The 25702-nt window shown below is 35.9% G+C and overlaps 1 protein-coding gene across 6 annotated transcripts; it reads right to left on the minus strand.

Moving 5' to 3' along the window:
• Positions 1–336: 336 nt before the first annotated feature.
• On the minus strand, positions 337–25513 carry Rfx (regulatory transcription factor Rfx). Of its 6 annotated transcripts, XM_089700501.1 has the most exons (16): positions 24566–25242; positions 23297–23385; positions 22022–22120; positions 21560–21647; positions 20921–20992; positions 17605–17686; positions 13975–14234; positions 13227–13468; positions 12854–13020; positions 12505–12745; positions 11838–12029; positions 8610–8720; positions 5214–5398; positions 4831–4960; positions 4256–4455; positions 337–3401 (listed from the first exon to the last, which is right to left on the minus strand). In XM_089700501.1, the coding sequence occupies exons 1-15, from the start codon at positions 24603–24605 to the stop codon at positions 4261–4263; spliced, it is 2193 nt and encodes a 730-aa protein (XP_089556627.1). In that variant the 5' UTR covers positions 24606–25242; the 3' UTR covers positions 337–3401; positions 4256–4260. The 6 variants fall into 6 exon arrangements, with proteins under 6 accessions (XP_089556627.1, XP_089556626.1, XP_089556625.1 ...); XM_089700500.1 differs by lacking the exons at positions 337–3401; positions 24566–25242 and adding an exon at positions 25403–25513 and having other exon boundaries at positions 4392–4455; positions 12330–12745; XM_089700499.1 differs by lacking the exons at positions 337–3401; positions 24566–25242 and adding an exon at positions 25281–25508 and having other exon boundaries at positions 4392–4455; positions 12330–12745.
• Positions 25514–25702: the final 189 nt, after the last annotated feature.

The following is a 25702-nucleotide window of genomic DNA, read 5'->3' on the forward strand; positions in this document are numbered from 1 at the left end:
CCTTCGAGCCGGATTCGAACCAGCGACACATGGATAATATGGCAAACGTTTTTACGGATGTTTTTATGTTTCTACTTTCTATCGCTCTAGGAGTCTAACATAAACAGGAATTTTAGCTATAGAGGTGTGTGTTACACTACATAGGAATATGTATAAACAATTTTTAATTGGGCCAAATAAAGCGAAAAATAATAGCTTGCATTAGCTATTATTTTTCCTTTATCACAAACATTTGAATGAAGATTTTTATAATTTTTTTTTTAAATCGAGAGATAAGTAAAGACGGAACTAGCAGGACAAGAAAATAGGTTTGAAAGGGCAGAAGTAAAAGAAAAATTTTTCAACACATGACTAGCTTTATTTTTTATAATAATACATAATGTATACATATCCGTTCGACGTGCGCTTAACCATATCTAACATAAGCTATCCAAACACATTTTGTCACTTAAGTAACACTCATTCTTTTATTTGAGACTGCATTCCTTGACAAAGTATAATAAAATACTTATTTAGTGTAGGATACTTGTACAACATATTTAAATATAACCTGGGTCATATTAATGTAAAGGGATTTAAAAACTTGAATTCTTCTTCTATGATCTAGGTACTTTTGGGTTGTAATAAATTTTTCAAACATCGCCTTTCTTATGTTTTATATTACTAGATCTTTATGTATAACACTGCGTGTAATTCATTTCAAAGGAAAATTATATTCACAATTATACATCAATTCCTAAAAGAATCCAATTTTTTGCCAGTTTTACTTTCAAGGCTCACAATAAACTAGCGAAACAAAATTTAAAACTACTGGAATGCAGTCATTTAATTCGTTGCTCAAAACATTTAACAGACATAGTCCTTATCTAGCTCCATACAAAATAAGCTCGTGCATCTCACGCGTGCAGCTTGAAGCTTAACGTTCACGAAATTTGCCCCTTTATATTTTTTTAATCTTTCTTGAGTAGACTTTTTGCTAGAATTTTTTATAGCTATAGGGGAAGTCCTCTAAAAAATTCTGGGGAGGTATTCTACCTTTCTACCTCCACAAATTCTAGTCTTATATAATGCTGATAAACTTTCTAACAAATTTTCGATAAAGCTTCAAGCTCCACCCGCTTTTTGAGACACTCATTACATACCGTTACACTTATGGTTACATTTAAACTGGATCTGAATATAAGTACATTTATTATGAGAACTTCACTCGGTCTTCGTTATTTTCAAAATTAAGAAAAAGGCATTTACAGACGCAGGAAAAACTTTCCATTAATCGCATCGGCTAGGAAAAGCTTTATGAAAATTTTAATTTCCACAAACTTAATAATGTCTATTTGATATTAATATCAAATATTATCTTGAAAAATACATGGACTAAGTGAAGTTCACATTTACACAACATCGATCTACGCCTAGTGCAATTTAGACATCAATGCAAAAATATTAAACATTCTTTATTGATATATCGACGAAAATAATTCCACAATGCGACGTAAGGCAATATACCGATTTCTATTTCATAAATCTGTAGGCACCGGTGAGCCGTGTACGAATTTCTAGTTTCTGATAAATATTAAATATTGTCATAGTATAATAGACATAAATACACAGAAATAAGGCTTATTCTCCTATACGCTTAGCAGAAAACATTTAACTACTTATGGACAGACGTGACATCGATTACACTTCACTACGTATACAGATTCCTCGTAAGACGCAAATGGTAATTCACAACGACGCTTATTTGCTTGAAACACAACCGTCAAAATTATTATTAACGCATTTTATTTGAGGTAAAGTGTATGTAAGGCAACAACAAAGGCATTAATAATTACTGTGTACAAAAATATTATATGGATATCCATAGACAACGCATGCTCTATTTTCCTGAATCTATAAACAAAATAGTATTTATGGTCACGGTCGAATGACCAAAAATCTAGATTACATAGCAAAATAATTTATAATCACCTGTTAAAATTGTATGTACAAACTGAAAGCCTAACTATTATGAAATTAATTTGTGAAAATATACCGTTGATAATTTAACGTTTGAACAAAAAGTTATAATTTAATAAATTTGCCTGAAAAATATCTACGTTACAATGATTCCTTTTTCGCTCTTTATTAATTTGAATTGTGTATCTTCTACTTTTTTTGTTGATTTACATATAGATAACATAATAGATACCTACAATTAATGACTTAGGCCTCCTTCAGGTAACGACGAGACGGTTCATTCAACTACCGTGCATAATTTATACAGTGCAATACTTAAAAATACACAAATAATTTTTAAACCCGCATACTCTATGATAAATACATCGCTTTAAAACTACAATTAAAATGTCAAAATTCTAATGTAGCTGTATCTTGTTTCCAAAATATTTAGTGTGAAATTTTCATATTTTTATCGAAAAAGCTATTAACATTTATTCTTTCTTATGCTACGAATAATATATTTAATTTTGATAAAGTTCAAAAACATCCAATAATGATTCTTAATGTCTACATACATGAAACGACAAAATGGCGTCTCAGACAACTCTGTTGTCTCTTATCCCAAAATAAACCCGCGAATAACATATAACTGAAATTTGTGCTTCACATAAAAATAAAGATAATCTTTGGTTTCTAAAATTATAATTATAAACCGTGCTTCCAAAAATAATTTTACTTAGACCTATTTGAAACATGGAAGTATATTTACAATAGTATTTATTTTAGATTGATACATCGTATTAATTTACGATATCCAAAGAGCAGTACATATTTTGATTTCTACAAAGTGCTGGAAATCCTAACACAACTGATTTTTTTAAGTTTTACGATATCGCCTTTAATCTATAGAAAGAAATTGATGGACAAATTTTAAGAATTGTCTTTAAAAAGGCTACTCTACTTATAATTTTTATATTCACAACAATATGGTAGGTAATTAAAATATTAAGGCGACACCGTTGTCTCCACCTATAGTAAACCCTGAATGGAAACCTTCCACTCAAATTACTTAAATAATAATTAATTCCTAACACATAGTTGAATATAAACTTGTATTCCAATAAGACATAGATAGTTATGTAACATTATGAATGTGACTAGATTTCTTTGCTTGAATCCACGTACGAATAAACAAATTAATTTGGTTTAAATCTACAACACCCAGAAAAACCGGTAAAAAGGAATCCGTCAATTTTGACACTTCAATCACTTGTCACTTTTAAGAATAATAGTAACTTTTGTGGCAACTGAGAAATTTTCAGTAAGCAAAATAATTATTCACATGCAAAATAACGCACATGTGCACAGAATCACATTTACAGTCTAATAAGTTTGCCTTTTGAAGCTTTGGTGTAAATGCTCACTAAAGCGGCAGGTTCAGAAAATCCCAATCGGGAAACCTGAAATAAGAAACATGTAATGATTATCTTTAACTTAGGGCCGATTTTTCAATGCTTGGATAAAACTTATCCGTCCAATAAAGTATTACACAATAATATTAAAATGTTACGTAAACTGTCAAATACGGGCAATTAGAATACGTTTTTAAAATGGTAGTTTTACACATTATTCGACGAATAAGTTTTATCCAAGCATTGAACAATCGGACCTTACATAATATAGCGTTTAAATTGACCCATGGGTAGTTTCATCAAACATAGATATTATGTTTTCTTTAGCTCAAGTGTCGTGAAACAGAACGCAAATGGTAGCTATAATTTTCATGATTACATTGAATGAGATCTATTTGAATCTTCATAATGCACTCTTGTATCGCATTATTTGACTATTGTGTTATTTATTATTATTAAAAAGTATCTAACAATTTGTCTAGCTGAAATCATTAAATGGTAAAACCAGTGCCAAGTGTCAAAACACTGAACCTGAAACTTCCAGCAAACATATTGCACAACAGACAAATAAAAAAACCTTTTAAACTTTTTCATTACAAAGATCATCGTCATAAATTTAAAATTTGTAGTATGACGTCAATACAAAACGTTTTTTTTCCTCAAGATAAAATTTTGAAGTGAAAACTTTTTTAGCGGCGTTGAGCACTTTTCTGTAATGGGTATAAAATCTTAAACTCGCGTCAGGACACGTGACCTGATCGAAAAAGCGTAAGACGGATACCATTCCAAAATATCAAACATGCTCAACGTTAATAATCAAGTTTTCACTTCTGCCGGCACTCCCCCAGTGCAACCCGTCTTTTTTTCTTAAATATATTTGCAGAAAAAGGATCTCAACCTACCGACGCTATTCAGAGAGGCGCGCCTTCTTGCAGTCGAGCTCGTCGTCGTCATCGTCGTCGTCCTCCCCCCACTCCCACTCGCCATCCCCGCCATCCCCAGCGTCTCCCCCGTCTCCCCCCTCCCCATCCCCACCCTCCCCGCCCTCGCCCTCCTCCTCTTCAGCGCGGGCTGGCTCTTCGGGCAACTCGTCGTCTTCATCCTGGAATAGATATTGAATGAGTTTCACAAAGAAAAACTATACAATAAAGCAAGATAGTTTACTTATAATAATGTGAAAAAGTGTTTCTATAAAAAGTTAAATGTGTGTATGTATGCTTGTACATGCGTGTGCATGTTTTTGTGTACTGAACATGCCTCGCGTGCAACACGGCAATATGTTTATGATTGTGCATGTTCATATTTTGGGATGTATTGTAAATGGGGCGGTGTGAAGTGTCTGTGTTTGTTCGCGTGTGTATCCACGAATTCATGCTGTAGGGCACGTATGTTCATGTATACATGTATATGTGTGTGAATGTGTATGGCTGTGTGTGTGTGTGTGTGTATATGTGCGTGTGTGTATGTATGTACTCACGAGCGCGCGCTGCATGACGGCGATGGGCGGCTCGTGGCGGTGCGCGGCCACGCGGCGCTCGATGAGGAACGCCACGTACTCGTCGTACAGCAGACGGATCAGGTGGAACGAGCCAAACGACGCCGCCGACCTGAGGACCGACCTGCTGTGAACCTTTGTGTACGGTACATAGTCATAGCCTAACGGCCAATAAGCTTATATCTAATACACTGGAGATTTCAGTATGAACATTAACGTGTAACAAGAAAATATGACCTTGAATGACGCCTGTATGTTTTTTTATCCCTTTCACACCTAACTTGGCAAGTTGGTGTGAAATTTATAAAATTTATATTTATAAAAAAGTCTTCTTCCACACTTGACAACTCGGACCGCCCACTAACCTCAAGGTCAGCTCGCGTATCACCAGCGAGGAGTAGAAGGACCAGTCGAGCAGCAGTCTCCTGGCCCGCGCGGTGAAGTCCGGGCGCGCTTGGTGCGGCGCGAGCGCGGCCCGCACGCACGCGTCGAGCCAGCCCGCCCACTGCTCCAGCGACGCGCCGCGCCCCAGCGTCGCCTGGAACGAGCACTGCGAGTGTGTACCGACTGGGTATCTCCGTGCCAGCTAACTTATACGAGGCCACAAGAACGAAGAGCGTGGCCCGATTCGTGCCGAAACATGCTCGACTCCCCCTACTAAAGTTACGTTACGCTTTATGTCGAAAGTTCCACTTTTACGACATAATGCGTCATACGCACAAATACTACATGGACGAGCATTGCGACGGTGTACCAACTGAGAGCCGGTGATTCTGTGGTATATGGATGCCACTTCCATACGTGTCTAGTCGTGGTCAAATATGACCGCGACTAGACATTCAATACCACACGATAGAGCACTACTATACGGGTAGTATAGTAGTGCTCTAATAAAACAAGGCCGCCGGGCGTGGCATACTAATTATACTTCTACACTTACAAAACGAGCACTACTTAACACACATCCAGATTCAAACTACCGTACCGTACCATCAATGCGAACATCCAACATAAAACTGTCAGACATACAACAAACTTAAACCCAACTAACATTCGGGGCATTTCACGCCAAGCGGACACAGATTTCAGGGTCAGGTTTCAGATTTCGGTTATATTTTAGTATGTTACACCTGTATATATCCTCGGTATGTATACGAAAAATTTTTGCATTTAGAAGCTTAGTTTTCAAAATACAGGTCTTTGAAGATGTCAGTAAGCGCGAGGTATGGGGGACTTTGAATATAATTATCAGTTCAAGAAAAGTAATTTTTAAATAAATTGATGACTGAATAATATACCCCATGAAATAAACTTTTTATGCTCATATTTCGAATTTTGAATTTATATTTAAATTCCTTAGAAAAATAAAAATATATTTTTCTTTGTCATTTTTTACAAACTTTGCGTATTTTTAATTTTTTTAAAGATTATTAAATAAATAGCTTATATTATGTTTAAACTTCATGCAAAGTTCTAGAGTGGTCATCGCAGAAGTTTAGAAGCTACATGTATTATAATGTCGAAGCGCGGCAATATCCCCATACTAGCGCTTAGTTGGTTAGCGCACCGTACTGCAGTATTTATCTCATTATAGTTAGTTAATAACACCGTTTCAGGTTTTAATAAGATTTTATAGTGGTAAATAACAAGCAAGAAAATATTACTTTAGTTTTCTTAAAAAAAAAATATTCAGTAAAGTAATATGACATTTTTACGACTTTGAATACGTATATCTCGTCAATTATTTATTTTAGCATAAAACTTATTCATAAACCTCTAATCAATTTTTAAAGACCTATCTGTTGACACTTCATTTAATTCAAATTTCTAGAATTTATTTTTTTCTATGAATAGATATTGCAGTGCGACGCGCTAGGCGCTAGTATGGGGATATTGCCGCGCTTCGACATTATAATACATGTAGCTTCTAAACTTCTGCGATGACCACTCTAGAACTTTGCATGAAGTTTAAGCATAATATAAGCTATTTATTTAATGATCTTTAAAAAAAAATAAAAATACGCAAAGTTTGTAAAAAATGACAAAGAAAAATATTTTTTTATTTTTCTAAGGAATTTTAATATAAATTCGAAATTCGAAATATGAGCATAAAAAGTTTATTTCATGGGGTATATTATTCAGTCATCAATTTATTTAAAAATTACTTTTCTTGAACTGATAATTACATTCAAAGTCCCCCATACCTCGCGCTTACTGACATCTTCAAAGACCTGTATTTTGAAAACTAAGCTTCTAAATGCAAAAATTTTTCGTATACATACCGAGGATATATACAGGTGTAACATACTAAAATATAACCGAAATCTGAAACCTGACCCTGAAATCTGTGTCCGCTTGGCGTGAAATGCCCCATTCATAAAACAACTACATAAACACAATCACCGCATATACCACAACACCATTATACCAGAGATACACTAATACGAAAACCACACATACCTCAGAATGATTAAACATATAAAAAAATTACCTAAACAAACGCGTGTAACAAATATGTCTTCCATAGATACCAAACAATTTATTATTTAACAAACACTGCCACTAAACTGTCAATCACCAAACATACCACTCAAGTGCTTGTCACACAACTATTGAAAATACCACACAAAGGCGATTACCGGATACACACATACGCATCAGTGTATTTCATAAAATTACATTTTTAATTGAATTCCAATAAATAAGCTTAACAAAAAAAAAGGCGTGTATCACTCGGGGACTGCCGCGGTACAGCTATTGCATGCTATGCTTTCAAGCCACACCTCCGCGCCCGTCGGAGTGGGGAGCGTGAGGTTTTTTTTCGTTATAGAGCAGGCTCCAAGGAGATGTTCGTTTGCGAAAATAGCGGACCTAAATCTGACTTCTGATATATATTGTATAGATCCCAGACATCCTATAGACAGATGTTGCCAACCAGTTTTGTGGTCCCCCTCCCCCCACCCCGGTAATTAAATATGGCATACAAAGAAAAAAATAAAAATTTCCAAAACATGCCGTGTGGGGCATCAAATGAAAGAGCTTATTGAGTAGATCACGAATATATAGCATACTATAACATTTCTTACACTTTCTCTAAGATTTTTTAGAAAATTTACGAAAATGCTCCATTTTTGAGTTAACTTTAAACCACTATAGATTGGAAACTCATGAATATATTTTTTAAATTATTATTTTAAATAATTAACAATAGTCCATTGTTAACGATTCGATAGTTCGTAATATATGTGGTGGATTTGATGACCCCACAAAATGTTTTAAATTGCAAGGCGCAACTTTCACTGAAGTTACCGATTTGAAATCACACATAGGCTGATTCAAGAATGTTCTGCCATATTTTTCATTCTGTCAAACACAACGACAGTGCAGAGATAATTATTCTAAGCCCTGACACCGATATTTTTGTATTAGGCCTTTATTTCTGGCATAAACTTGAAAATATACTCGCCATCTTTGAATGCTCCCCCCACTCCCCCATGCAACTATTTCACTGTACGAACTATTGAATCGTGAAGAAGTGAAAACTTGATTATTAACGTTGAGCATGTTTGATAACCATCCGTCTTACGCTTTTTCGATCAGGTCACGTGTCCTGACGCGAGTTTAAGATTTTATACCCATTACAGAAAAAGTGCTCAACGCCGCTAAAGAAGTTTTCACTTCAAAAATACAACAACAAATTTAAATTAAAACGTTCGTAGAAACCCCTCACTATTACAATAAGATCCCCCCAGATATAATACCTTGAAGTCGGCCTCCAGCTTGTGCGCAGTGGGCGCGTTCCCGCACGCGCAGGCCCACGCCGCCTGCTCGCGGACCACGCGGAAGTCCACGCGGCTCAGGTCCGATACCATCTACAAGGAAAATTAAGTATTTATTTTATTTATTTGAGTAATAACCACATCATACATAATACGAAACATTACAAGAATAATAACTCTCGACGAAAATCTTCACATGAATTTACATATCGCTAACATCACCAGTAAAGCTTATAGAATGTACGGTTTTATAATGCGCGCATCGTTAGAATTCAAAAAGCCTTCTACGTTTATACACTTATTTACGTCGTTGGTCCGTCCGCAATTAGAGTATGGCTCGTTCGTGTGGGACCCATTTTACAACAAGTACGCGGATATTATTGAAAAAGTTCAAAAAAGGTTTTTCAATACCATGAACTACAGATGTCATAAAAAATATATCCCATATTCAGACGTTTTGAATAAATACAAATTTTTGACTCTTAAAAATAGGCGTTTGCTCCTTCAGACCATGTTCTTGTACGGACTTTGTAATAACAAATTTGACTGTCAGTATCTCGTGAGTAAATTATTTTACACCGTGCCACGAACTGTATACCGGCGAAAGCTGCGCACTTATCATCTATTCGCTACTGAGGCATGTCGTTCGAATGCTGGCTTGCGCTCCCCTCTACGTCATGTTGTTGACAATTTTAATAAAAATTTCTCTGACCTTGACATTTTTTCGAATTCAAAATTTAAGTTTCGAAGAGGTTTATTTTATTTTATTTTATTTTATTTATTTGATTTGCCAACAGATGTACATCTTATATTTATAATATATTTTGAGTATGTGACATAATTAGCATGCATAGCAAGATGTAGATCCAATTACAGGCAAATACAACATGCGTTTTTGAGTTGAATTGTATCAAATTATAGCTTCTAATCGTAGTGTAAATTCTAATCAGAAAACATTATTCTTATCAGTATAATTTTTATGTAAAACGTTTTTATATGCAAACAAACTAAGGAAGTTGATGTCAACTTTTGTACTATTGAATAATCTATTATGTTCCCGACAAACTCTAGCAATGACACTGTTGAAGCCTAAATTGGTTCTATATCTTTTGACAAAAAATACATTGGTTTTCCTAGAGTATCTCCTCGGAACAGCTATATTAATTTTTGAAAGAAGATTAGGACAAATGTACGAATTAGTAACAATTTTGTATAACAACATTTGATCTGCCATCCATCTCCGATGTTTAAGACTTTCCATTTTAAAAAAGTTTAATCTGAGGTCGTATGATTTTAAAGATTTAAGTTTTTGTTGATGGACAGTAAGTAGATAAAGAAATTTTTTCTGGACAGACTCAAGTCTCTTTATATGACATCGATAAGATGGATTCCAGACTGGTGAACAATATTCCAAGAGAGATCTTACTAATGAACAGTATACAATTTTTAAGGGTAAAACACTTTTAAACATTTTGCAATTCCTCCATATAAATCCAAGAAGTTTTAGAGATTTCGTAACTATATTATTAATATGATGAATAAAACCTAGTTTTTTATCGAATGTTACTCCTAAGTCTCGCACCTGGGGTATCTCCTCAAGGGTGGTATTATTTAAGGAATACGAAGATGAGTGTGGCTGTAACTTTTTGGAAAATTTGATAAATTTGCATTTATTTATATTTAACGAGAAACTGTCCATACTGAAATTCTATTTAGATCGTCTTGAAGAAATTTAGCATCCTCTGAATTATTTATATTTTTGAATATTTTAAGGTCATCCGCGAAAAGTTTAGTTGATCTGCTCTTAAACATGCAATAACCTATCTTATTTTGCGTCCCTCTACTTTTATCTCTAATTCTTAATTTATTTGATTTTTATTGCCATGGCTAAGTGCACATTTATATTTATTTTTTCTTATTCGCATTTGTTGCACGTATCAAAATGTATGTATCTGTTACGGCTAAAGGTAGGTGAGAACATAAACTTAAGATTAGCCGGCTAAACTTAGGTTTATTTTCGACGAGGTGTTAATGTTAGTTTGTTCTATCTTTAGCCGGCTAAACTTAAGTGTAACCGCAGGCCCGTGGCTAAAAATGTCGGGGTGGGTAGATTTGGTTACTATAATACATGTAAGGAACAGGGCGAGTGTTTTCTGGCACTTCGCCGGCTGCTGCCGCAGCACGCTCGCTGCGCTCGCTCGGCTCGTGCGGGTCTTAAGAGTTCTAACCTAACCTAACCTAGCCACCAGCTTTCTGCCCTGAGTCGGGGTGGGTAGATTTGGTTACTATAATATACTATAATACATGTAAGGAACAGGGCGAGTGTTTTCTGGCACTTCGCCGGCTGCTGCCGCAGCACGCTCGCTGCGCTCGCTCGGCTCGTGCGGGTCTTAAGAGTTCTAACCTAACCTAACCTAGCCACCAGCTTTCTGCCCTGAGTCGGGGTGGGTAGATTTGGTTACTATAATATACTATAATACATGTAAGGAACAGGGCGAGTGTTTTCTGGCACTGTGCGGGCCCCTCAAGCCCTCCACCGGCCCGGCGCTAACCAAATCTACCCACCCCGACATTTTTAGCCACGGGCCTGCGGTTACACTTAAGTTTAGCCGGCTAAAGATAGAACAAACTAACATTAACACCTCGTCGAAAATAAACCTAAGTTTAGCCGGCTAATCTTAAGTTTATGTTCTCACCTACCTTTAGCCGTGACATATCCAAACTGTGGATAATGTTGTTGGTTGGACAGTTATACCTGTATTTAGATTAAGTTTTATTGTACAATTTACCACTGTTCTGCTGTTTATTATCCCTAATAAAGAAAAATAAAAAATAAAAATAAAAATAAAATAATCATTGAACATAGTATCTAAGTATTGTTGAGCTGTTTTCCATTTCTGATATAGGACTATACGAATAAAATAATTGAATAATATGTAAAATTTAATGGTCCCGTCGTTTCTTCTGAGAGAAATACATACATAATATAAATGAGGATGTGTGTCAGATGACTTATCACGAAAATAATGGATATTTAATTAATATATTAGACACATGAATTCACACGATCATCATCTACTTTATCAAATGTGTCAGGAATTTGTTTTTGTCCGTCTTATATTTATTTCTCTATTTCTCACTAGCGGCGCGTGCGCATTCCTGTATATTTGTGCGTGTGTTGCGTATGTGTGCGTGTGTGTGTGTGCATACCTGCTGTATCTGATGCTGGTTGGTCAGCACAGCGCGCGCGGCCTGCGCCAGGTGGTTGAGAGAGGTGTACCGGCGCAGGGCCCCCGCTAGTGCAGCCGCGGCGGAGGCCTGCGCCCGCACGGCCAGGGCTGGCGCGCCGCATGAACCGGCGGATAGGGCTGACTCGAGCGTCTTCGCGAAGTTGCGGATCGCCTGGAAGTGTGCGTTCGTTATTAGTGTCTTAGAAGTCTCGTCCGAAAAAAAAATCAATATCTCTCTGTTGTTATTGCTGTTAATGGGACTACCCATTTAAAACATAGTGGTAGAAAGATGCTAAAAGTCCCTCATTGTCTAAATAAATAAAATAAAATTGTCTTATTTTAAATGGTAAAAACTAAAAATTCACACCTCTTACAACCCAAGTAGCGAAGATACTACTGAAAGACCTCCATAATTTTTTTTTAGTATCTATCAATTTAGTCAAGTGAAGTTGTAGTCAACATCCACGCATACCTGTGTGAGCTGCGAGGGTATGGGCCGCAGCACGTCGGGCAGCAGCAGCTCCACAGCGCGCTGGTGCAGCCGCAGCTCGGCGCGGCGCAGCCACACGGCCACGTCCCGCCGCGCGGCCAGCTTGTGCAGCGCGCGGCGGCACAGCTCGGCGGCGCGCTGATACAAGAGAGTGTACCTGTGTGAGCTGCGAGGGTATGGGCCGCAGCACGTCGGGCAGCAGCAGCTCCACAGCGCGCTGGTGCAGCCGCAGCTCGGCGCGGCGCAGCCACACGGCCACGTCCCGCCGCGCGGCCAGCTTGTGCAATACTCGACGGCACAGCTCGGCGGGCGGCCGCTTCCAGAAGCTGCGCCGCGCGCGCTCCACCGCCGCCGTGTCCAGTGCCGCGACGGCTTCGAGGAACTCTACGCCGTGATCCCTGTGGAATACGGTTCAGATTAGTATGACATGTTACAAAACGGCAAGAGGCTACGCTACGCTACGTTAATATGCTGCAAACATAAGCTTTTACGATTTTAAATCTCACCGATGATGGTTCTTAAGCAGTTGCAGCGCATTCGGTGGTACATCTTCGGGCATATCATCTATGAAAAGTTCTGGAGGATCTGGTGGCACCACCGTGCCTAAGAACTGACGATGTGCCACGCCGTTGAGTCCCACTGCATTTTGTTCCGGTTCACGTTCACGAGACTCCTGGTAAAAATTGAAAGAATAATCCTAAAGTTTGTAATGTTTAAAGTATTTTGTCCTGTTCGCACTTAAAAATTCTGAAATTTTATTTAAAAACATTAATTATTCCTTCCGCAACATTTTTCTTACAAAACTATAAGAGGTACTAATATGAATTTAGGGCGACAATAAAAAGAGTGGTGTTATAAAGAACAATTCTAATAACCGACCTGCTGTTCATCCAGGTCCAATTTATTGAAAGTCGGCGAATCGCGTGGCGCGGTCGGTTTAGCGCGTATCCCATAGTAGTGGTACTTCGAGTTGCCTCTAGTGCCGAGACGACGAGTTCTCAATCCGACGAACACGGAACGAATGAGTTTGCCAAAGGATGCCGCGTTGACTGGTTCGAGGCGGTGTGTAGCGCAGTGGCGTAGGTAGTGTGCGTATAGAGTAGATCGGGGGAGGGATACACCTAAAAGTTATTTTAAATAATATGTAGATAATGTTATTTGACAAATTCGTATAATTGACCGCAACTAAACATGAGACAATACACTGAATTTGAAGAAAATTTTCTTGTAAAGTTAACTGGTTCACACATTAACTTAGTGACGATGATGTACCTAAAAATGACTGGCTGGATTTAAAGAACTAGCTAACGATGTTATAGCATTAGCACAGAATATCTAATAGTAGTACTGTAGTTATAGGCAAGGTACAGATACAGTTTGAACAGTAAATTGTAAATAAAAAAAATGTATAACCGTTATATTTTTCAACAAATGTGTAAGAATTAAAAGTAGATCATTTTAATTAGCTCAATGTTAAAGTTATACGTTCTTCAATCTGAAGAACTTTAAATCCTTTCTAGACTTATAATAACGTCAATGCTAACCAAATATAAACAAAGGACAAATTTTTTGGCCAATTCATTTCGACTAACACGTTTTCCGCCCACGCCACCTGAAAACCACTCACCTTCCGCCGTCTCATAATGATCGAGCAGCCACTGCACGGTGGCGGGCGGCATGCGGGGCGACGGCGCGGGGGAGGCGGGCTGCTCCCCCCCTCCCGCACCGCCCGCCCCCGCCCCCGCACCCCCCGCACCAGTCCCCCCCGTGGCCTCCGCGGTGAACGTGAACTCGCCGCTCCACTCGCCGTCCGCGCCCGCGCCCGCCTCCGCGCTCACCGGCTCCACGTTCGCGACGCCGAACACGGGGTACGCGCGGAGCGTTTCCCTGTTTTTGACGTGATAACGTTTTTAAAATCGTTTTAGTCGGGTGACATGTTCAGAAACTTGTGTCACACCAAAACCTCACGAGCGCGATCGCAGGTATAACGAGAGAGAGACGGACCGATCTCCCGTCTCATCTCGAGCGCTGCCACCAATAAGACGTTATCACGTAAACATCTCGATCGTAAACCTACTTTACAAACAACCAATTTTTTGTTTTTTGTTGTATACTGGCTGGTATAAGCTTTGCCCGGAGTTAAGAGGGAAATATAGCTTATGTTAGAGTAAAGATGTAGCTTTCTATTATATGAATTTATGAAATCGGTACAGCTGTTTTCATTGCATACAAAAATACAAATCTTTTTAATATTAGAGTAAAATTTTTATAGGCTATAAATATAGTACATACCTATACAACATAGACAGAGAAGCCATTTAGAGGTCAAACTCTACGACGGGCTCACAAAACTCGGATAGTCAGTAGGTTTCTTACTCAGTAGATATAGGTTATGGAACATTTGTCTCTAAGCCGCAATGTTAACCGAAAAGCAAAATAACAAGGACGAAAATAATTGAGTCGGCATTTAATTTACAGTCTGAAAGACATTCGGCCATTTAATTAAACAGCTAAGCAAATTATTATAAAATATAGAATAGAAAACACCTTATTGTACAATGCACACAAAAATAACATTTACAGAAATAATAGGTTACTTAAAATAAATATGCAATTTTAAAATACATAAATAATAAAAATGTATAGGTCCACCGTCCACTCCACAACCACGCGACGGGCGCCGAGCGGACGTCACGAGCGAGCGCAGTGGTATAAATTCACCAAAATTTATACCTACATCATCTATCATAAGTGACGATATCAAAAACACTACAAAATTATGCATATTGCACGCCTCATAAGCGAAGCGTTGAGGTGGGTACTACTGTCACTTCGCGCAAAACATCAGATTTTTCAAACTTAAAATGTCTTTATGTATCATACATTGCACTTGTAAGATAATACATACACACACATATTAAGAAAAAACACTATTTTTAACATTCATGATATTTTTGATGTCATTTTTGTTATTTAAACTAGTTAAAAAACAGTTTAAAAAAGTTCTGTCTTGGACGTCCGTGTGTCTGTATGTGCGGAGGATTTTCTTGTTAACACGATAGCGACCGAAATACTTTACTAATCGAATCTTTTTTTTTCTGTTACGCTTGAGTATGCTCAGGAATAGAACCCTTTCATTTTTCAGGGTCTGATTCGATGTGGTTTAATTGTTATTAAATAAACAAAAATAATAATTAAAAAAAAATTATGAGGCGTGCACTTTTGGATTTTCCAAACTATTTTAAAAAGTCTATTTGCTTTTTTATTAATTGTTGAAAGAGGGTGAACAGTTGTGAGTTGTGGCCGTTGGTTTTGACTCTCGAGCATTTTGCCTTTTGATGAAAATTCCGATCGAAAACTGGTTAAAACTGAAAAAACTGCGTTTTTTCACGGTTTCCGGTTATATACAGGTAGAATTGTGTAATACCTTATCCCATCCACTTACACAATACTCATATAAGGTGGAAATCTTTCTAACCACGTTAAGAAAAAGATCGTTCAGTATTTTCAGCAGTTTATTCGTTTTCATAGATATTTTATTTAGTGAAAGATTACTTATAAGTATTCCACGAATGGTTAATTTGTTGTTATATAGCAAATAAATTAAATTTAATTAGCTCGTGCTATGTAGCTCCCTTTTGGAGAAATAATTTTAAACCAGACCAGTAGTTTTGCAGCTATTGAAATGAATACATTTCCAGCAAACACAATTAAAATGTCTCGTGATAAAACATATTTAAACAAATTATTTTTAAAATCAATTTTCGACTTGAATGGTTTTCACACAAAATTTCTTATGTTACAACGACAGAAGATGAAATAAATAAAGTTTTGCCATGATAGATTTTTGTACTAATAGGCCTGAAGATGATGACACAAAATATTTGCTGATATGTACCAGATTCTTGAGGAGTCTAATTACGTAGGTAATGACCGAAAGGAAAAGGATGGTTATACCGCTGCATGCTGGTACCGGCTACGGCGGCCGAACCTCGTAGGCGTTAATCAAACGTATCGTAATCAAACGGAAAGTCGAACATAAAAATTAATTTATTTTGAAAGAAGAAGAAAGAAAGGAATAAATATTTTCCGATATTAATCGATAATTAAGAAGAGAGCGGTAGACTAATGTCATTTTGGTACAATCAACAAATATTTTGAGCCACCATCTGCTATTCAATGCATATAGTCTGGATAGATGTCCAGATTACATTTCTTGCACAGGCATTGTTTAACTTTTTTTTTATATTTTAACATTTTTTTTTTGTTATATTAAGATAGTTACTTGACGCATGACGACCTTTGTAACTGAATGACCAAATGTTCAAATGCAAAAACGGTATACTAAATTTCGCCAAGTGATTATAAAATAACAGATCGGATTAGAAACATCGAGCTTCGCTTCAAAACTTATATTGGTGATTTTACTTGAAACGTCGCTTTGCTGGAAATGGAAATGTGTCGAATGCCAGAAAAACACATTGTGGAAATCATATACAACTCTGTCATCGCGGTAGACCAAAGATATTGCGAGTTGATAGATCATTTCGCATATCAGTATGTTTTATTGGTTAGACAATCCGTACAAATATTAGAAATGCGAAAGAGTGTTTATTTGTCTTTCTTTCATGTCGTAACGGAGCGATTTTGTGTTTGAAGATAGTTAGGAGGCTAGCTGATAGATTAAGCGACACTGATGGAAAATGTTTTTTTTTTTATAACTTGAAGAATTTCATATCACAAGATATTATCTGGTTATGATTTTTCCGAAAAAATGCGCCTCATAAAATACTAGCAGTATTCATCCATGACCATTCCTATATAATGCCTGTCTGTCCATGTGCCGCTTTCGCAGTTAAACCACGACACTAATTTGAATGAAAAAAGTTATAAATCTAATCGTAATCAAAATTTTTTCCGTCGGTTTTGCGTAACTGAGGCGCAGAACAAGTATAAATATTAAACGGTGTCAAGATCCAAAATAGTTGGTTATATAATGAAATATGAACGTGTAAATAATGCCATATTGGATCATTTAACGCCACGAAACCTTAACTTTGTGAGTTCTATAATAATGTGCGTATAAAAATTTCCTTTTCAATTGGTGTCCGATTTATTCGTCCGACGGATAACTTATATCGGCGACGACTAACTAAAAATCTAGGAAAACTCAAGGCCTATGAAAAATATAGCTGAATAACTAACAATTGACAATAGAAATGTTTTGGATTAGTCTATTTAATGGAATGTGACTCACATATGTGCTTGCGGCCCCTGAGTATAGATCTCTTGAGGCTCCACATATTGAAGATGGTAGTTGACGCCATTCCCACCCTCGCCTGAAACAGAAGGCAACATTAATATATTTAATTTAATAACTCCATAATCTATTAGTAGTTTTATTATATTAGTAGTCTATTTAATTAGGCGTTAGTTCTGTTAATATTAACAAAGAATGTCCAATATTGCAGCGCAGTTAAAATTAGCAAATTAGTATTGTTAATACACGCACATTTTGAGACGATTAACGAATTATTTTTCTAATCTAAAAATAGTAATTGTTCTGGAAATTTCCATTCCCATTCACGTGCTAGACATTGCTCAACAAAAATTTAAATGAAACGCGATTTAAAGGGAACGAGGCGCGACCTGTCTGTCCGAACATTGAAAATTTTAAAGTTACATTTCTAGGGCATCTAGCCTCTAGGTAATTTGAGTCCTTGACAACGGTACTCACAAGGATAATAAGCACGGTATCGAGGCACCTCCATTCTGTAGGAGGTCTCCCAGGCAACTCATCTCGGAGCCAGCGTCCCGGCACGAGAGGGACGTCCCTCCGCCCCTCTTTAGGTGGGTTTTACACCAATTATGTTAGGGGGATTAAAATAGATCGAGGTGAAGGATTTTATATGTTTCAATTTCAATAGTTACGAAATATTACTTTCGAAATATAAATTTTTATTTCTGTGATTTTTGGCAAAGCGCGTTTTTTGGGCTAATCTCGAGAGCATTACCTATTTATGGTATACTAGTGGTCCGACCCGGCTTCGCCCGTGGTACATAATATTTCGCAATAAAAGGTAGCCTATGTCCTTTCTCGGGTATCAAAATATCTCCATACCAAATTTCATGCAAATTAGTTCAGTAGTTTAGGCGTGATTGAGTAACAGACAGACAGACAGACAGAGTTACTTTCGCATTTATAATATTATATGGTATATTTTATAGCATTATATTGTTTTTAATATATAAATTAAGTAAGTGCATGCAAATTATTCTTATAATAGTATTCTCAACCTGTTCGGATTAATATTTTCAGGGATTTTAACCGTATTTTCTATTTATCTTCTTTTTAATTTAAGTCAATAAACTAATAATGTAAATATGTAAAATGATTTGTCTTATACTAATTGTATTAAACATCCAACGCAAATTCATATATGTATGTACCAGACTAATAAAACACTTTCGCATCGCTTTCACTACCGCACGAACTTTATGCACTATATCCGTCTCCGTCACACAGTCTCCCCCCAGCCGTCGGCACGCCCACCGCGAGACAGCCTACGTAACTACCCCTTTGTAAGTTTATTGCTTTATTTTCAATCACCTCATCACAGGTGGATTATTTACAAGTTTTGAGGGGTGATATAGACCAATTAATTTGCTTTAGGTAATAGTGTGCAGAACTATAAATTAATCAGTCAGATTATTATGGCTTTTTTAATGTTTAATGTAAGGGTTTGTTCCAAAAAAAGTTTAATAGATTTTTATACATTTACATAACGATCATTTTATTATTTTTCCGCATTGTATCGCAATATAGGTACTTATTGTAAAATGTGGAAAAATATCGTTCAACGTCGAAACGGCAATGAGTGGTTAAAAAAATACGAATATTGCTTTAGGATTTTAAATGCCTACCGATGTAAACATTTTACAAACACACTTTTAATAGAGATTTGCAAGACCATTATCATTTCAAAATTATAACAAAGCCTCTATTTTTAATCGCAAGTTATAATAATGAAATAATATTTAGTCTTTGTTTGATATTCTATCTAATTTTAAGAAACAGGAATCATTCGATTCAACTTCAATTCGACAATTTTTTTTGGAGCAGATACAGATACGGGTATAAATGACCTCTAAATATCGATGCCACGATTTACTAACATAAAGCTCGTTACTCAGAAAACATAAGTATAGGTACCTAATTTTTCAAATCATTGATTTAAAAAAAATTGTTAAAAAATAAATTAGGTATATTTGTGGGTATATTTATCCGAATGGAAATCAATAAATCCAATATCACAATCAGAACACATGACATTTCTCATATAATAAAATGAAATTCGCAAAAATCGCGAACATAAAAGAAATATCAAAGAGCGTGGACCGCGTAACATCAAAGTGAAGCAGGTGGGCAATCGTTACTGCATATCCGATGGGCACATTGATAATGATCATTCAGGTAGATAATCCGAAGGGGCACACACAATTATCTATTATTAACAACTTTTATTGAAATCTACACCCCAATTCGACCTGTTAAACCATTTTGCACCTTATATCTATACAGAAAGGGTATGTTTTAAAGTGATAACGAGTTCGCACTGATAGTTTGATGTAGACCGTTTAATAGGTATCAGTTTGACAGGTAGAAGATAATCAGATATATTAAATATCAGAGGGGACGGATGTTTGGTTCATCTACGACTTCTGTTTACATGTTGTTTTGACTTGAATGAGTAGCGAATCCATAGAAAAAAATATGGGTTTCTTATTATTTAAATAAATAGATGAACATTATTAGGGCCAATTTTATCAGATGAAATTCAATTTTCAGATGTTACAGAAAAATGAAAATATTTGAGTACCGTTTACTAAAATATTCTTTATTAATTTACTACTTACACACACCGCGACCTCGTGTCAATGTGCATATATTTAGAAAGCGAATTATTTGCTTGCTTGTAAAATTTTCCTAAAATATTACATACAATGTTCGTAATTACAGTGTTTTAAAAGGAAACTTCCCGCTATCGGATAGAAATTCATTTCTCTTTCAGAAACGCAAGCGCAATCGCGGTTGAAAGCATTAGCTCTAATTAATAATATTATGGTTAGGAGCGTAACCTTGTTTCTGTGTATTTCTTTCAATAAATCACGTTATTATTATAAATCTATACAAAACAAATTATTATAGGAGGCCCGTGTCCCAGCAGTGGGAACGTATATGGGCTGATGATGATGATGATACAAAACAAATTATTAGTCACCACGTCTTTTATAAACTTACCACCTTATCCCACCTAAATTTATATAAAAACCATTATACAATAATTCCATACCAAGCCACCAAAAGCGAGTGCAAAGCGACGTCAAAAACCAAACCATAAAAAGGGCTTTTATGCCGAGCACACGTCTCAGAACTCAGAAGTGAAACTTCTTTGGCAAGATTCAAAGATACCAAAATCGTCGCCTTACTCCATGACGCGACCTTGAAATTTTACTCTCAACTCTAAAGAAGTTTCACTTCAAAAAAGAAAAAAAAAAGAAAAAAAACTTGCATTCATCACCACTGCTGCTCTCAGCCTTAACGTAGACAGCCTCCACAGATCCCGGCGTCAACACATCCCGCACTGTGCGTCAATAAAACATGTGCTAGTCGGTGCTTTATAGATATACAAGCGGAAACATGCTTATATAAAATAATAATATATCTACAGATAACTTTGATTTAAAATAACGGAAAATTTGAAAGGAACTGATTTCAGGACCATCATAATCATCAGTAGATATTTTTCTGCTAAAATAGATAGTCAATAGGCATATGCTATTCCTAGGTTTCGAGTTATAATTTATGTTTATATTTTATTACATTCATATAGTAATTTGCACCTTCAACATTAAAATGAATACTCTTAAAATCAACAATAAAAAATTTCGATATTGAATGTATTTGAAGAACTATAAGTATAAAACATAGGTAGGTTCGTAGTACCTATAACAAAGATGTAATCAAAGTATTTATATCTGCAATTCTATAAAAACAAATTTCGGTGTTCAAAAACTTTTAAAATAACACTTATATCTACCACTATCTACCACTTAAGACAAATTACACTAAAAATCTACATATGTATTTCTAACTAAACATAAACACGTACTACCGTAGGTACTACAATTATTCAAGAACCAAAACTTACTTGCGACAATATACGTGTGCTGCGTTTCATTGTTGGGACTAGAATGACCAGAACTATCGCCGTTCACTTCCACCACCGATGTTGATACCTGCAAACAATTATAGATATTGCAGGTATTTTCAAAAACAATTGTGCTTTCGGAAAATTCTTTCAGAAGTTTCAAAAACTCATTATCTTTATATATGATATTAAGCGTTCAAAATACCCCTTCATTCCGTCTACATCTTGCTGAGTTGGATAGGCTCTAAATACCATTAAACCATTAGCCGGGTCAGCTAGTAATTTGAGATATTTCCACTTGAAGAAGAACCTTAGATCCAGCCCATAAGTATTTGTATTGACAACAATCATTTGGATTATAGCAACGGTGACAATTGCTACTTTTATCCTGCTGTTTTCCATTTAAAAGCTTTCAAACTCATATGACGCAGTCTGAAAAATAGAAAAAGATACGATAGGTACCTGCTGTATAGCATGAGACAGATGTATCGTGTTAGGAATCTCCGGTATCACGATAAGGTCTCTCACTGTATTCGGCGATGCGTTCCCAGCGCTTGTGCCCTGTAATATTAAGAATTTGAATAATTCTAACTTAAAGATGTTATAAATTAGGGTATCTACAAAAAAGGTTTGGATCCGCTCTTTCCAATGTTCAACAAGTTTAGGCTCAGGTGGCGCAGGTGTCACTGGTAGAGCTCCACAAACATTCAGATATTAAAAAGTACACTAGAGACTACTGTGAACCAAGTTATATATATGTATATGTATATGCTTTAGAAAATAAGTTGTGTCTTACGGCTCTGGGGTCTTACTCTATTGCGTAATAAGGTAGATTATGCAGACTAAATTTCGTGCTGAATATCAATAGTTTTATTTTTATACAATATCAAGAGAAGGTCAAGAGAAAGAAATAAAGTTATCGGTACCATTTGACAATCAAGCTAGGAAAAATATTAAGTATCGCCATAATTAGCTTATTATTTTTAGGTCTTCAAAAATATCTATGAATTAAAATGATGAAATTAACCACAAAAAATATTCGGGATGCTATTAGTAGTTCAAATTCTGTAAGTATCTCTACAAACAATTAATAACGATTGTCTCTAGAATTCGCCCTCGCACCTTTTTCAGTCACTCACAAGTTTTCCATAATAATTAACGATACCTTCCGTCAATACAGCTATCAATGTACCTATACCAAAATACACCTATCCCTATTCCCTTTTGAGATAACATTGTTGAAATAGATCAGCAATGCTATCTCAACCTAGACCGATCGATCCGATGATCGCGGACAATCCGTCAAGCTGCCAAGCACATTCACAGTTACCATAACCATCAACCTACTATTACAAATCCGATAGTTTAAAAGGATAAATGTTTGTAAATCTTACACGCAAGAACTGCTCACTTTAACCCTATTTGAAATTTTCCAAAAAGACAGATTGGTGTGAGCACTGTTTTTTCCGTTATTTTTAAATCTATACAAATTTGAAAGGTTTGTTTGTTTGTTTGAACGCGCTAATCTCAGGAACTACTGGGCCGATTTGAATTCTTTCGCTGTTAGATAGCCCATTTATCGAGGAAGGCCTATAGGCTATGATATAATATCATCACGCTAAGACCAACAGGAGCGGAGCAATGCGGGTGAAACCGCGGAGTGGAGTAAATAATAAATTCATTTCATCCATGTATCGCGAGATTATTATTAGCTGAAAGTTAAATATCACATGAAACCTGTGTGGGCGCAGCCAGCTGGGCCGCCATGTCGGGGGAGGCGGGCGGCGAAGACTCCACAAGCACCTCGTCGCCCGCACAATCAAAACCTGCAAATTTGATCAAAAAATGGTTGATTTTTTTCAGACAATATAAATAAATCGATTATTGATTCCAGAAAAAAAAATATTCAAAAACTTTTTAAAAACTGTGTTGTTGGTTACACACATTATTCTTATATATAAAAATGAATCGCAAAATGTGTTGGTAAGCGCATAACTCGAGAACGGCTGAACCGATTTCGATAATTCTTTTTTTATTATATTCCTTGAAGTACGAGGATGGTTCTTATGTAGAGAAAACCTAAATATTATGTACCACGGGCGAAGCCGGGGCGGACCGCTAGTTTAGAATAAAAATATACAGAACAGAAATTCCAAAATTCAATTGAACAATCAATCAAATTAATTTCAAAAACAAATGATGCACATAAACAGCAGCAACATACTGATGAATGATATATAATTAAAAATAGATTGAATATTTAATAAAATAAAAATAAATGTATTCAAACACATGTATCAGCCAATTTTAAATAAAAAAATGAACTTTGACCAGTTTACAATTTATAATTAAAATATGTACAAGGTAATAAAAATGTAACCCATTGTATGTTAAGCTTTATATTCAATGCACACATTTGTAATCAAATACATTCTTGTTTTATAAATGAAAAACTAGACCAGTCATTATAGTTGCAATTTAATACCCTACCGCTTGCAACTCATTAATTTGAGAGGGATTATAACCCTCCTCTTAACTAATTGACTACCTGTACCTTGATTTATAATATTAAAATAAAATGTGAAGGAGATTTAAATTTTACATGAATAACTTTTTTTTTTCATACATAACTTAATCAATCCCCAATTAAAATATTTAAATTATCAATGCATTATGAATATTATATTGATATAAAAAAATATATAAGCATCAATACGATTTAAATAATGACTACTAAAGCAAAATGGAAACAATGCAAAAATGTATATCAGCATTATGTTTGAAGAATAATTATATATTCTATCTAAGAAGAAAACTATGATTAAACATTTAGAATAACACATTTATATTAAATATAAAACATTATAGGATTATAGCTGTGGCATAACATCATCCCATCGGATAGAGATGTTATTGATCTGTCTCCGTCTGAGAGAGAAGTATCCGAGGTGTGTTTCCAGGCAACACCATCCCTCCGCACCTTTACACAAATAATACAACACTCACTCTCGAGATAAAACACATTCTCAAAGCCCATTTCAGACATATTTCACGATTATTATATCACATGTAAGTGAAATTTTCAAAGGCAAGTCTGCATTATTGTGAGTCACAGTAACAATACTATTTAGTATTGATCAAACAACGGTTTCTATGCCACTGTTGATTGCTGGAGCTTATTTTGTCTGAGTTATGTGTCGGTGTGATAGTGGGGTTGTGCAGGTGTGTCACGCTCCGGTGACACCACCTGTCTATGTGTTACATGCATGGGTGAATGTGCATATGCTTATAGCTTTTATTGTAACAGTTGGTTCTTACTGTTTTAACTATTGTCAGTGTTATTCAACTGTTTTTTAATTTCTTAGTGATAAAATTTGAGAAGAGCTTTTGTAGATATTGATTGTTTGCTGAATATGCTTTTATTTTGATATTTTGGGCTAATCCTATGTTATCTCTATACATGACGAAACTCCCTGTTGTCGAATATCAATATATTGTTTTTAAATGTGTGCGTGATAAAGTCGGTACCAGGCACTATATCGCACCCCTATCCCGATAGCATTGATAAGTTGATACGTAATCGGTTTCTTGCTTTTTTAGGGATAATAAACGGGGAGACAAAGGCATCATTATCAACACGGTCGTCGTTTGGGAAACTCGTGTTATTAACATCCGACTTAAACATCCCAAGACTGGAAAATAATATAGAAATAAAACCAACCTGCCAGCCATACTATTCAGCCAATTTTCATCACTGTTAATATTTTATAGCAATTTACAAAATACTCTTATAGTAAAACCTCAATTATGTGACGAAATTATGAAGAAAAATATGATAAATACTTTTTTTATGTAACTGGAACTATGTTGTTGTAGCTACACCCGTTTCCTAGGCTACGGAGCACGGTATCTTTCATCCGGGGAATAAAAAAAAACTATCATTAGTGATAAAAGATGGCGCTGTTACTAAATTAGTGTGGGTTTCGAATATACTCGAGTGATTATTGATCGATTCACGATTGTGAAATAAGCTAACGATAGCGGGCTCATAGGTTCGGTGGAAAATTGTAAATTTCTATAAATAGTAACTCATACCGTAGCTTCGTTCATCTAACAAGCGAAAAAATATTTTTACTTGCGTAG

Source organism: Colias philodice, chromosome 11 (assembly GCF_061535455.1).
Source record: "Colias philodice isolate Cphi_HAF_F1 chromosome 11, ilColPhil1 Martin Lab GWU primary, whole genome shotgun sequence".
Lineage (NCBI taxonomy): Eukaryota > Metazoa > Arthropoda > Insecta > Lepidoptera > Pieridae > Colias > Colias philodice.

Coding starts and splice junctions, on each gene's coding strand:
- Rfx (XM_089700501.1), bottom strand. CDS start 24,605: ATGTCTGAAATGGGCTTTGAGAATGTGTTTTATCTCGAGA. Junction 12,746..12,853: donor CTGCTTAAGAACCATCATCG/GTGAGATTTAAA, acceptor CGTATTCCACAG/GGATCACGGCGTAGAGTTCC. Junction 4,961..5,213: donor ATACGCGAGCTGACCTTGAG/GTTAGTGGGCGG, acceptor GTCGGTCCTCAG/GTCGGCGGCGTCGTTTGGCT.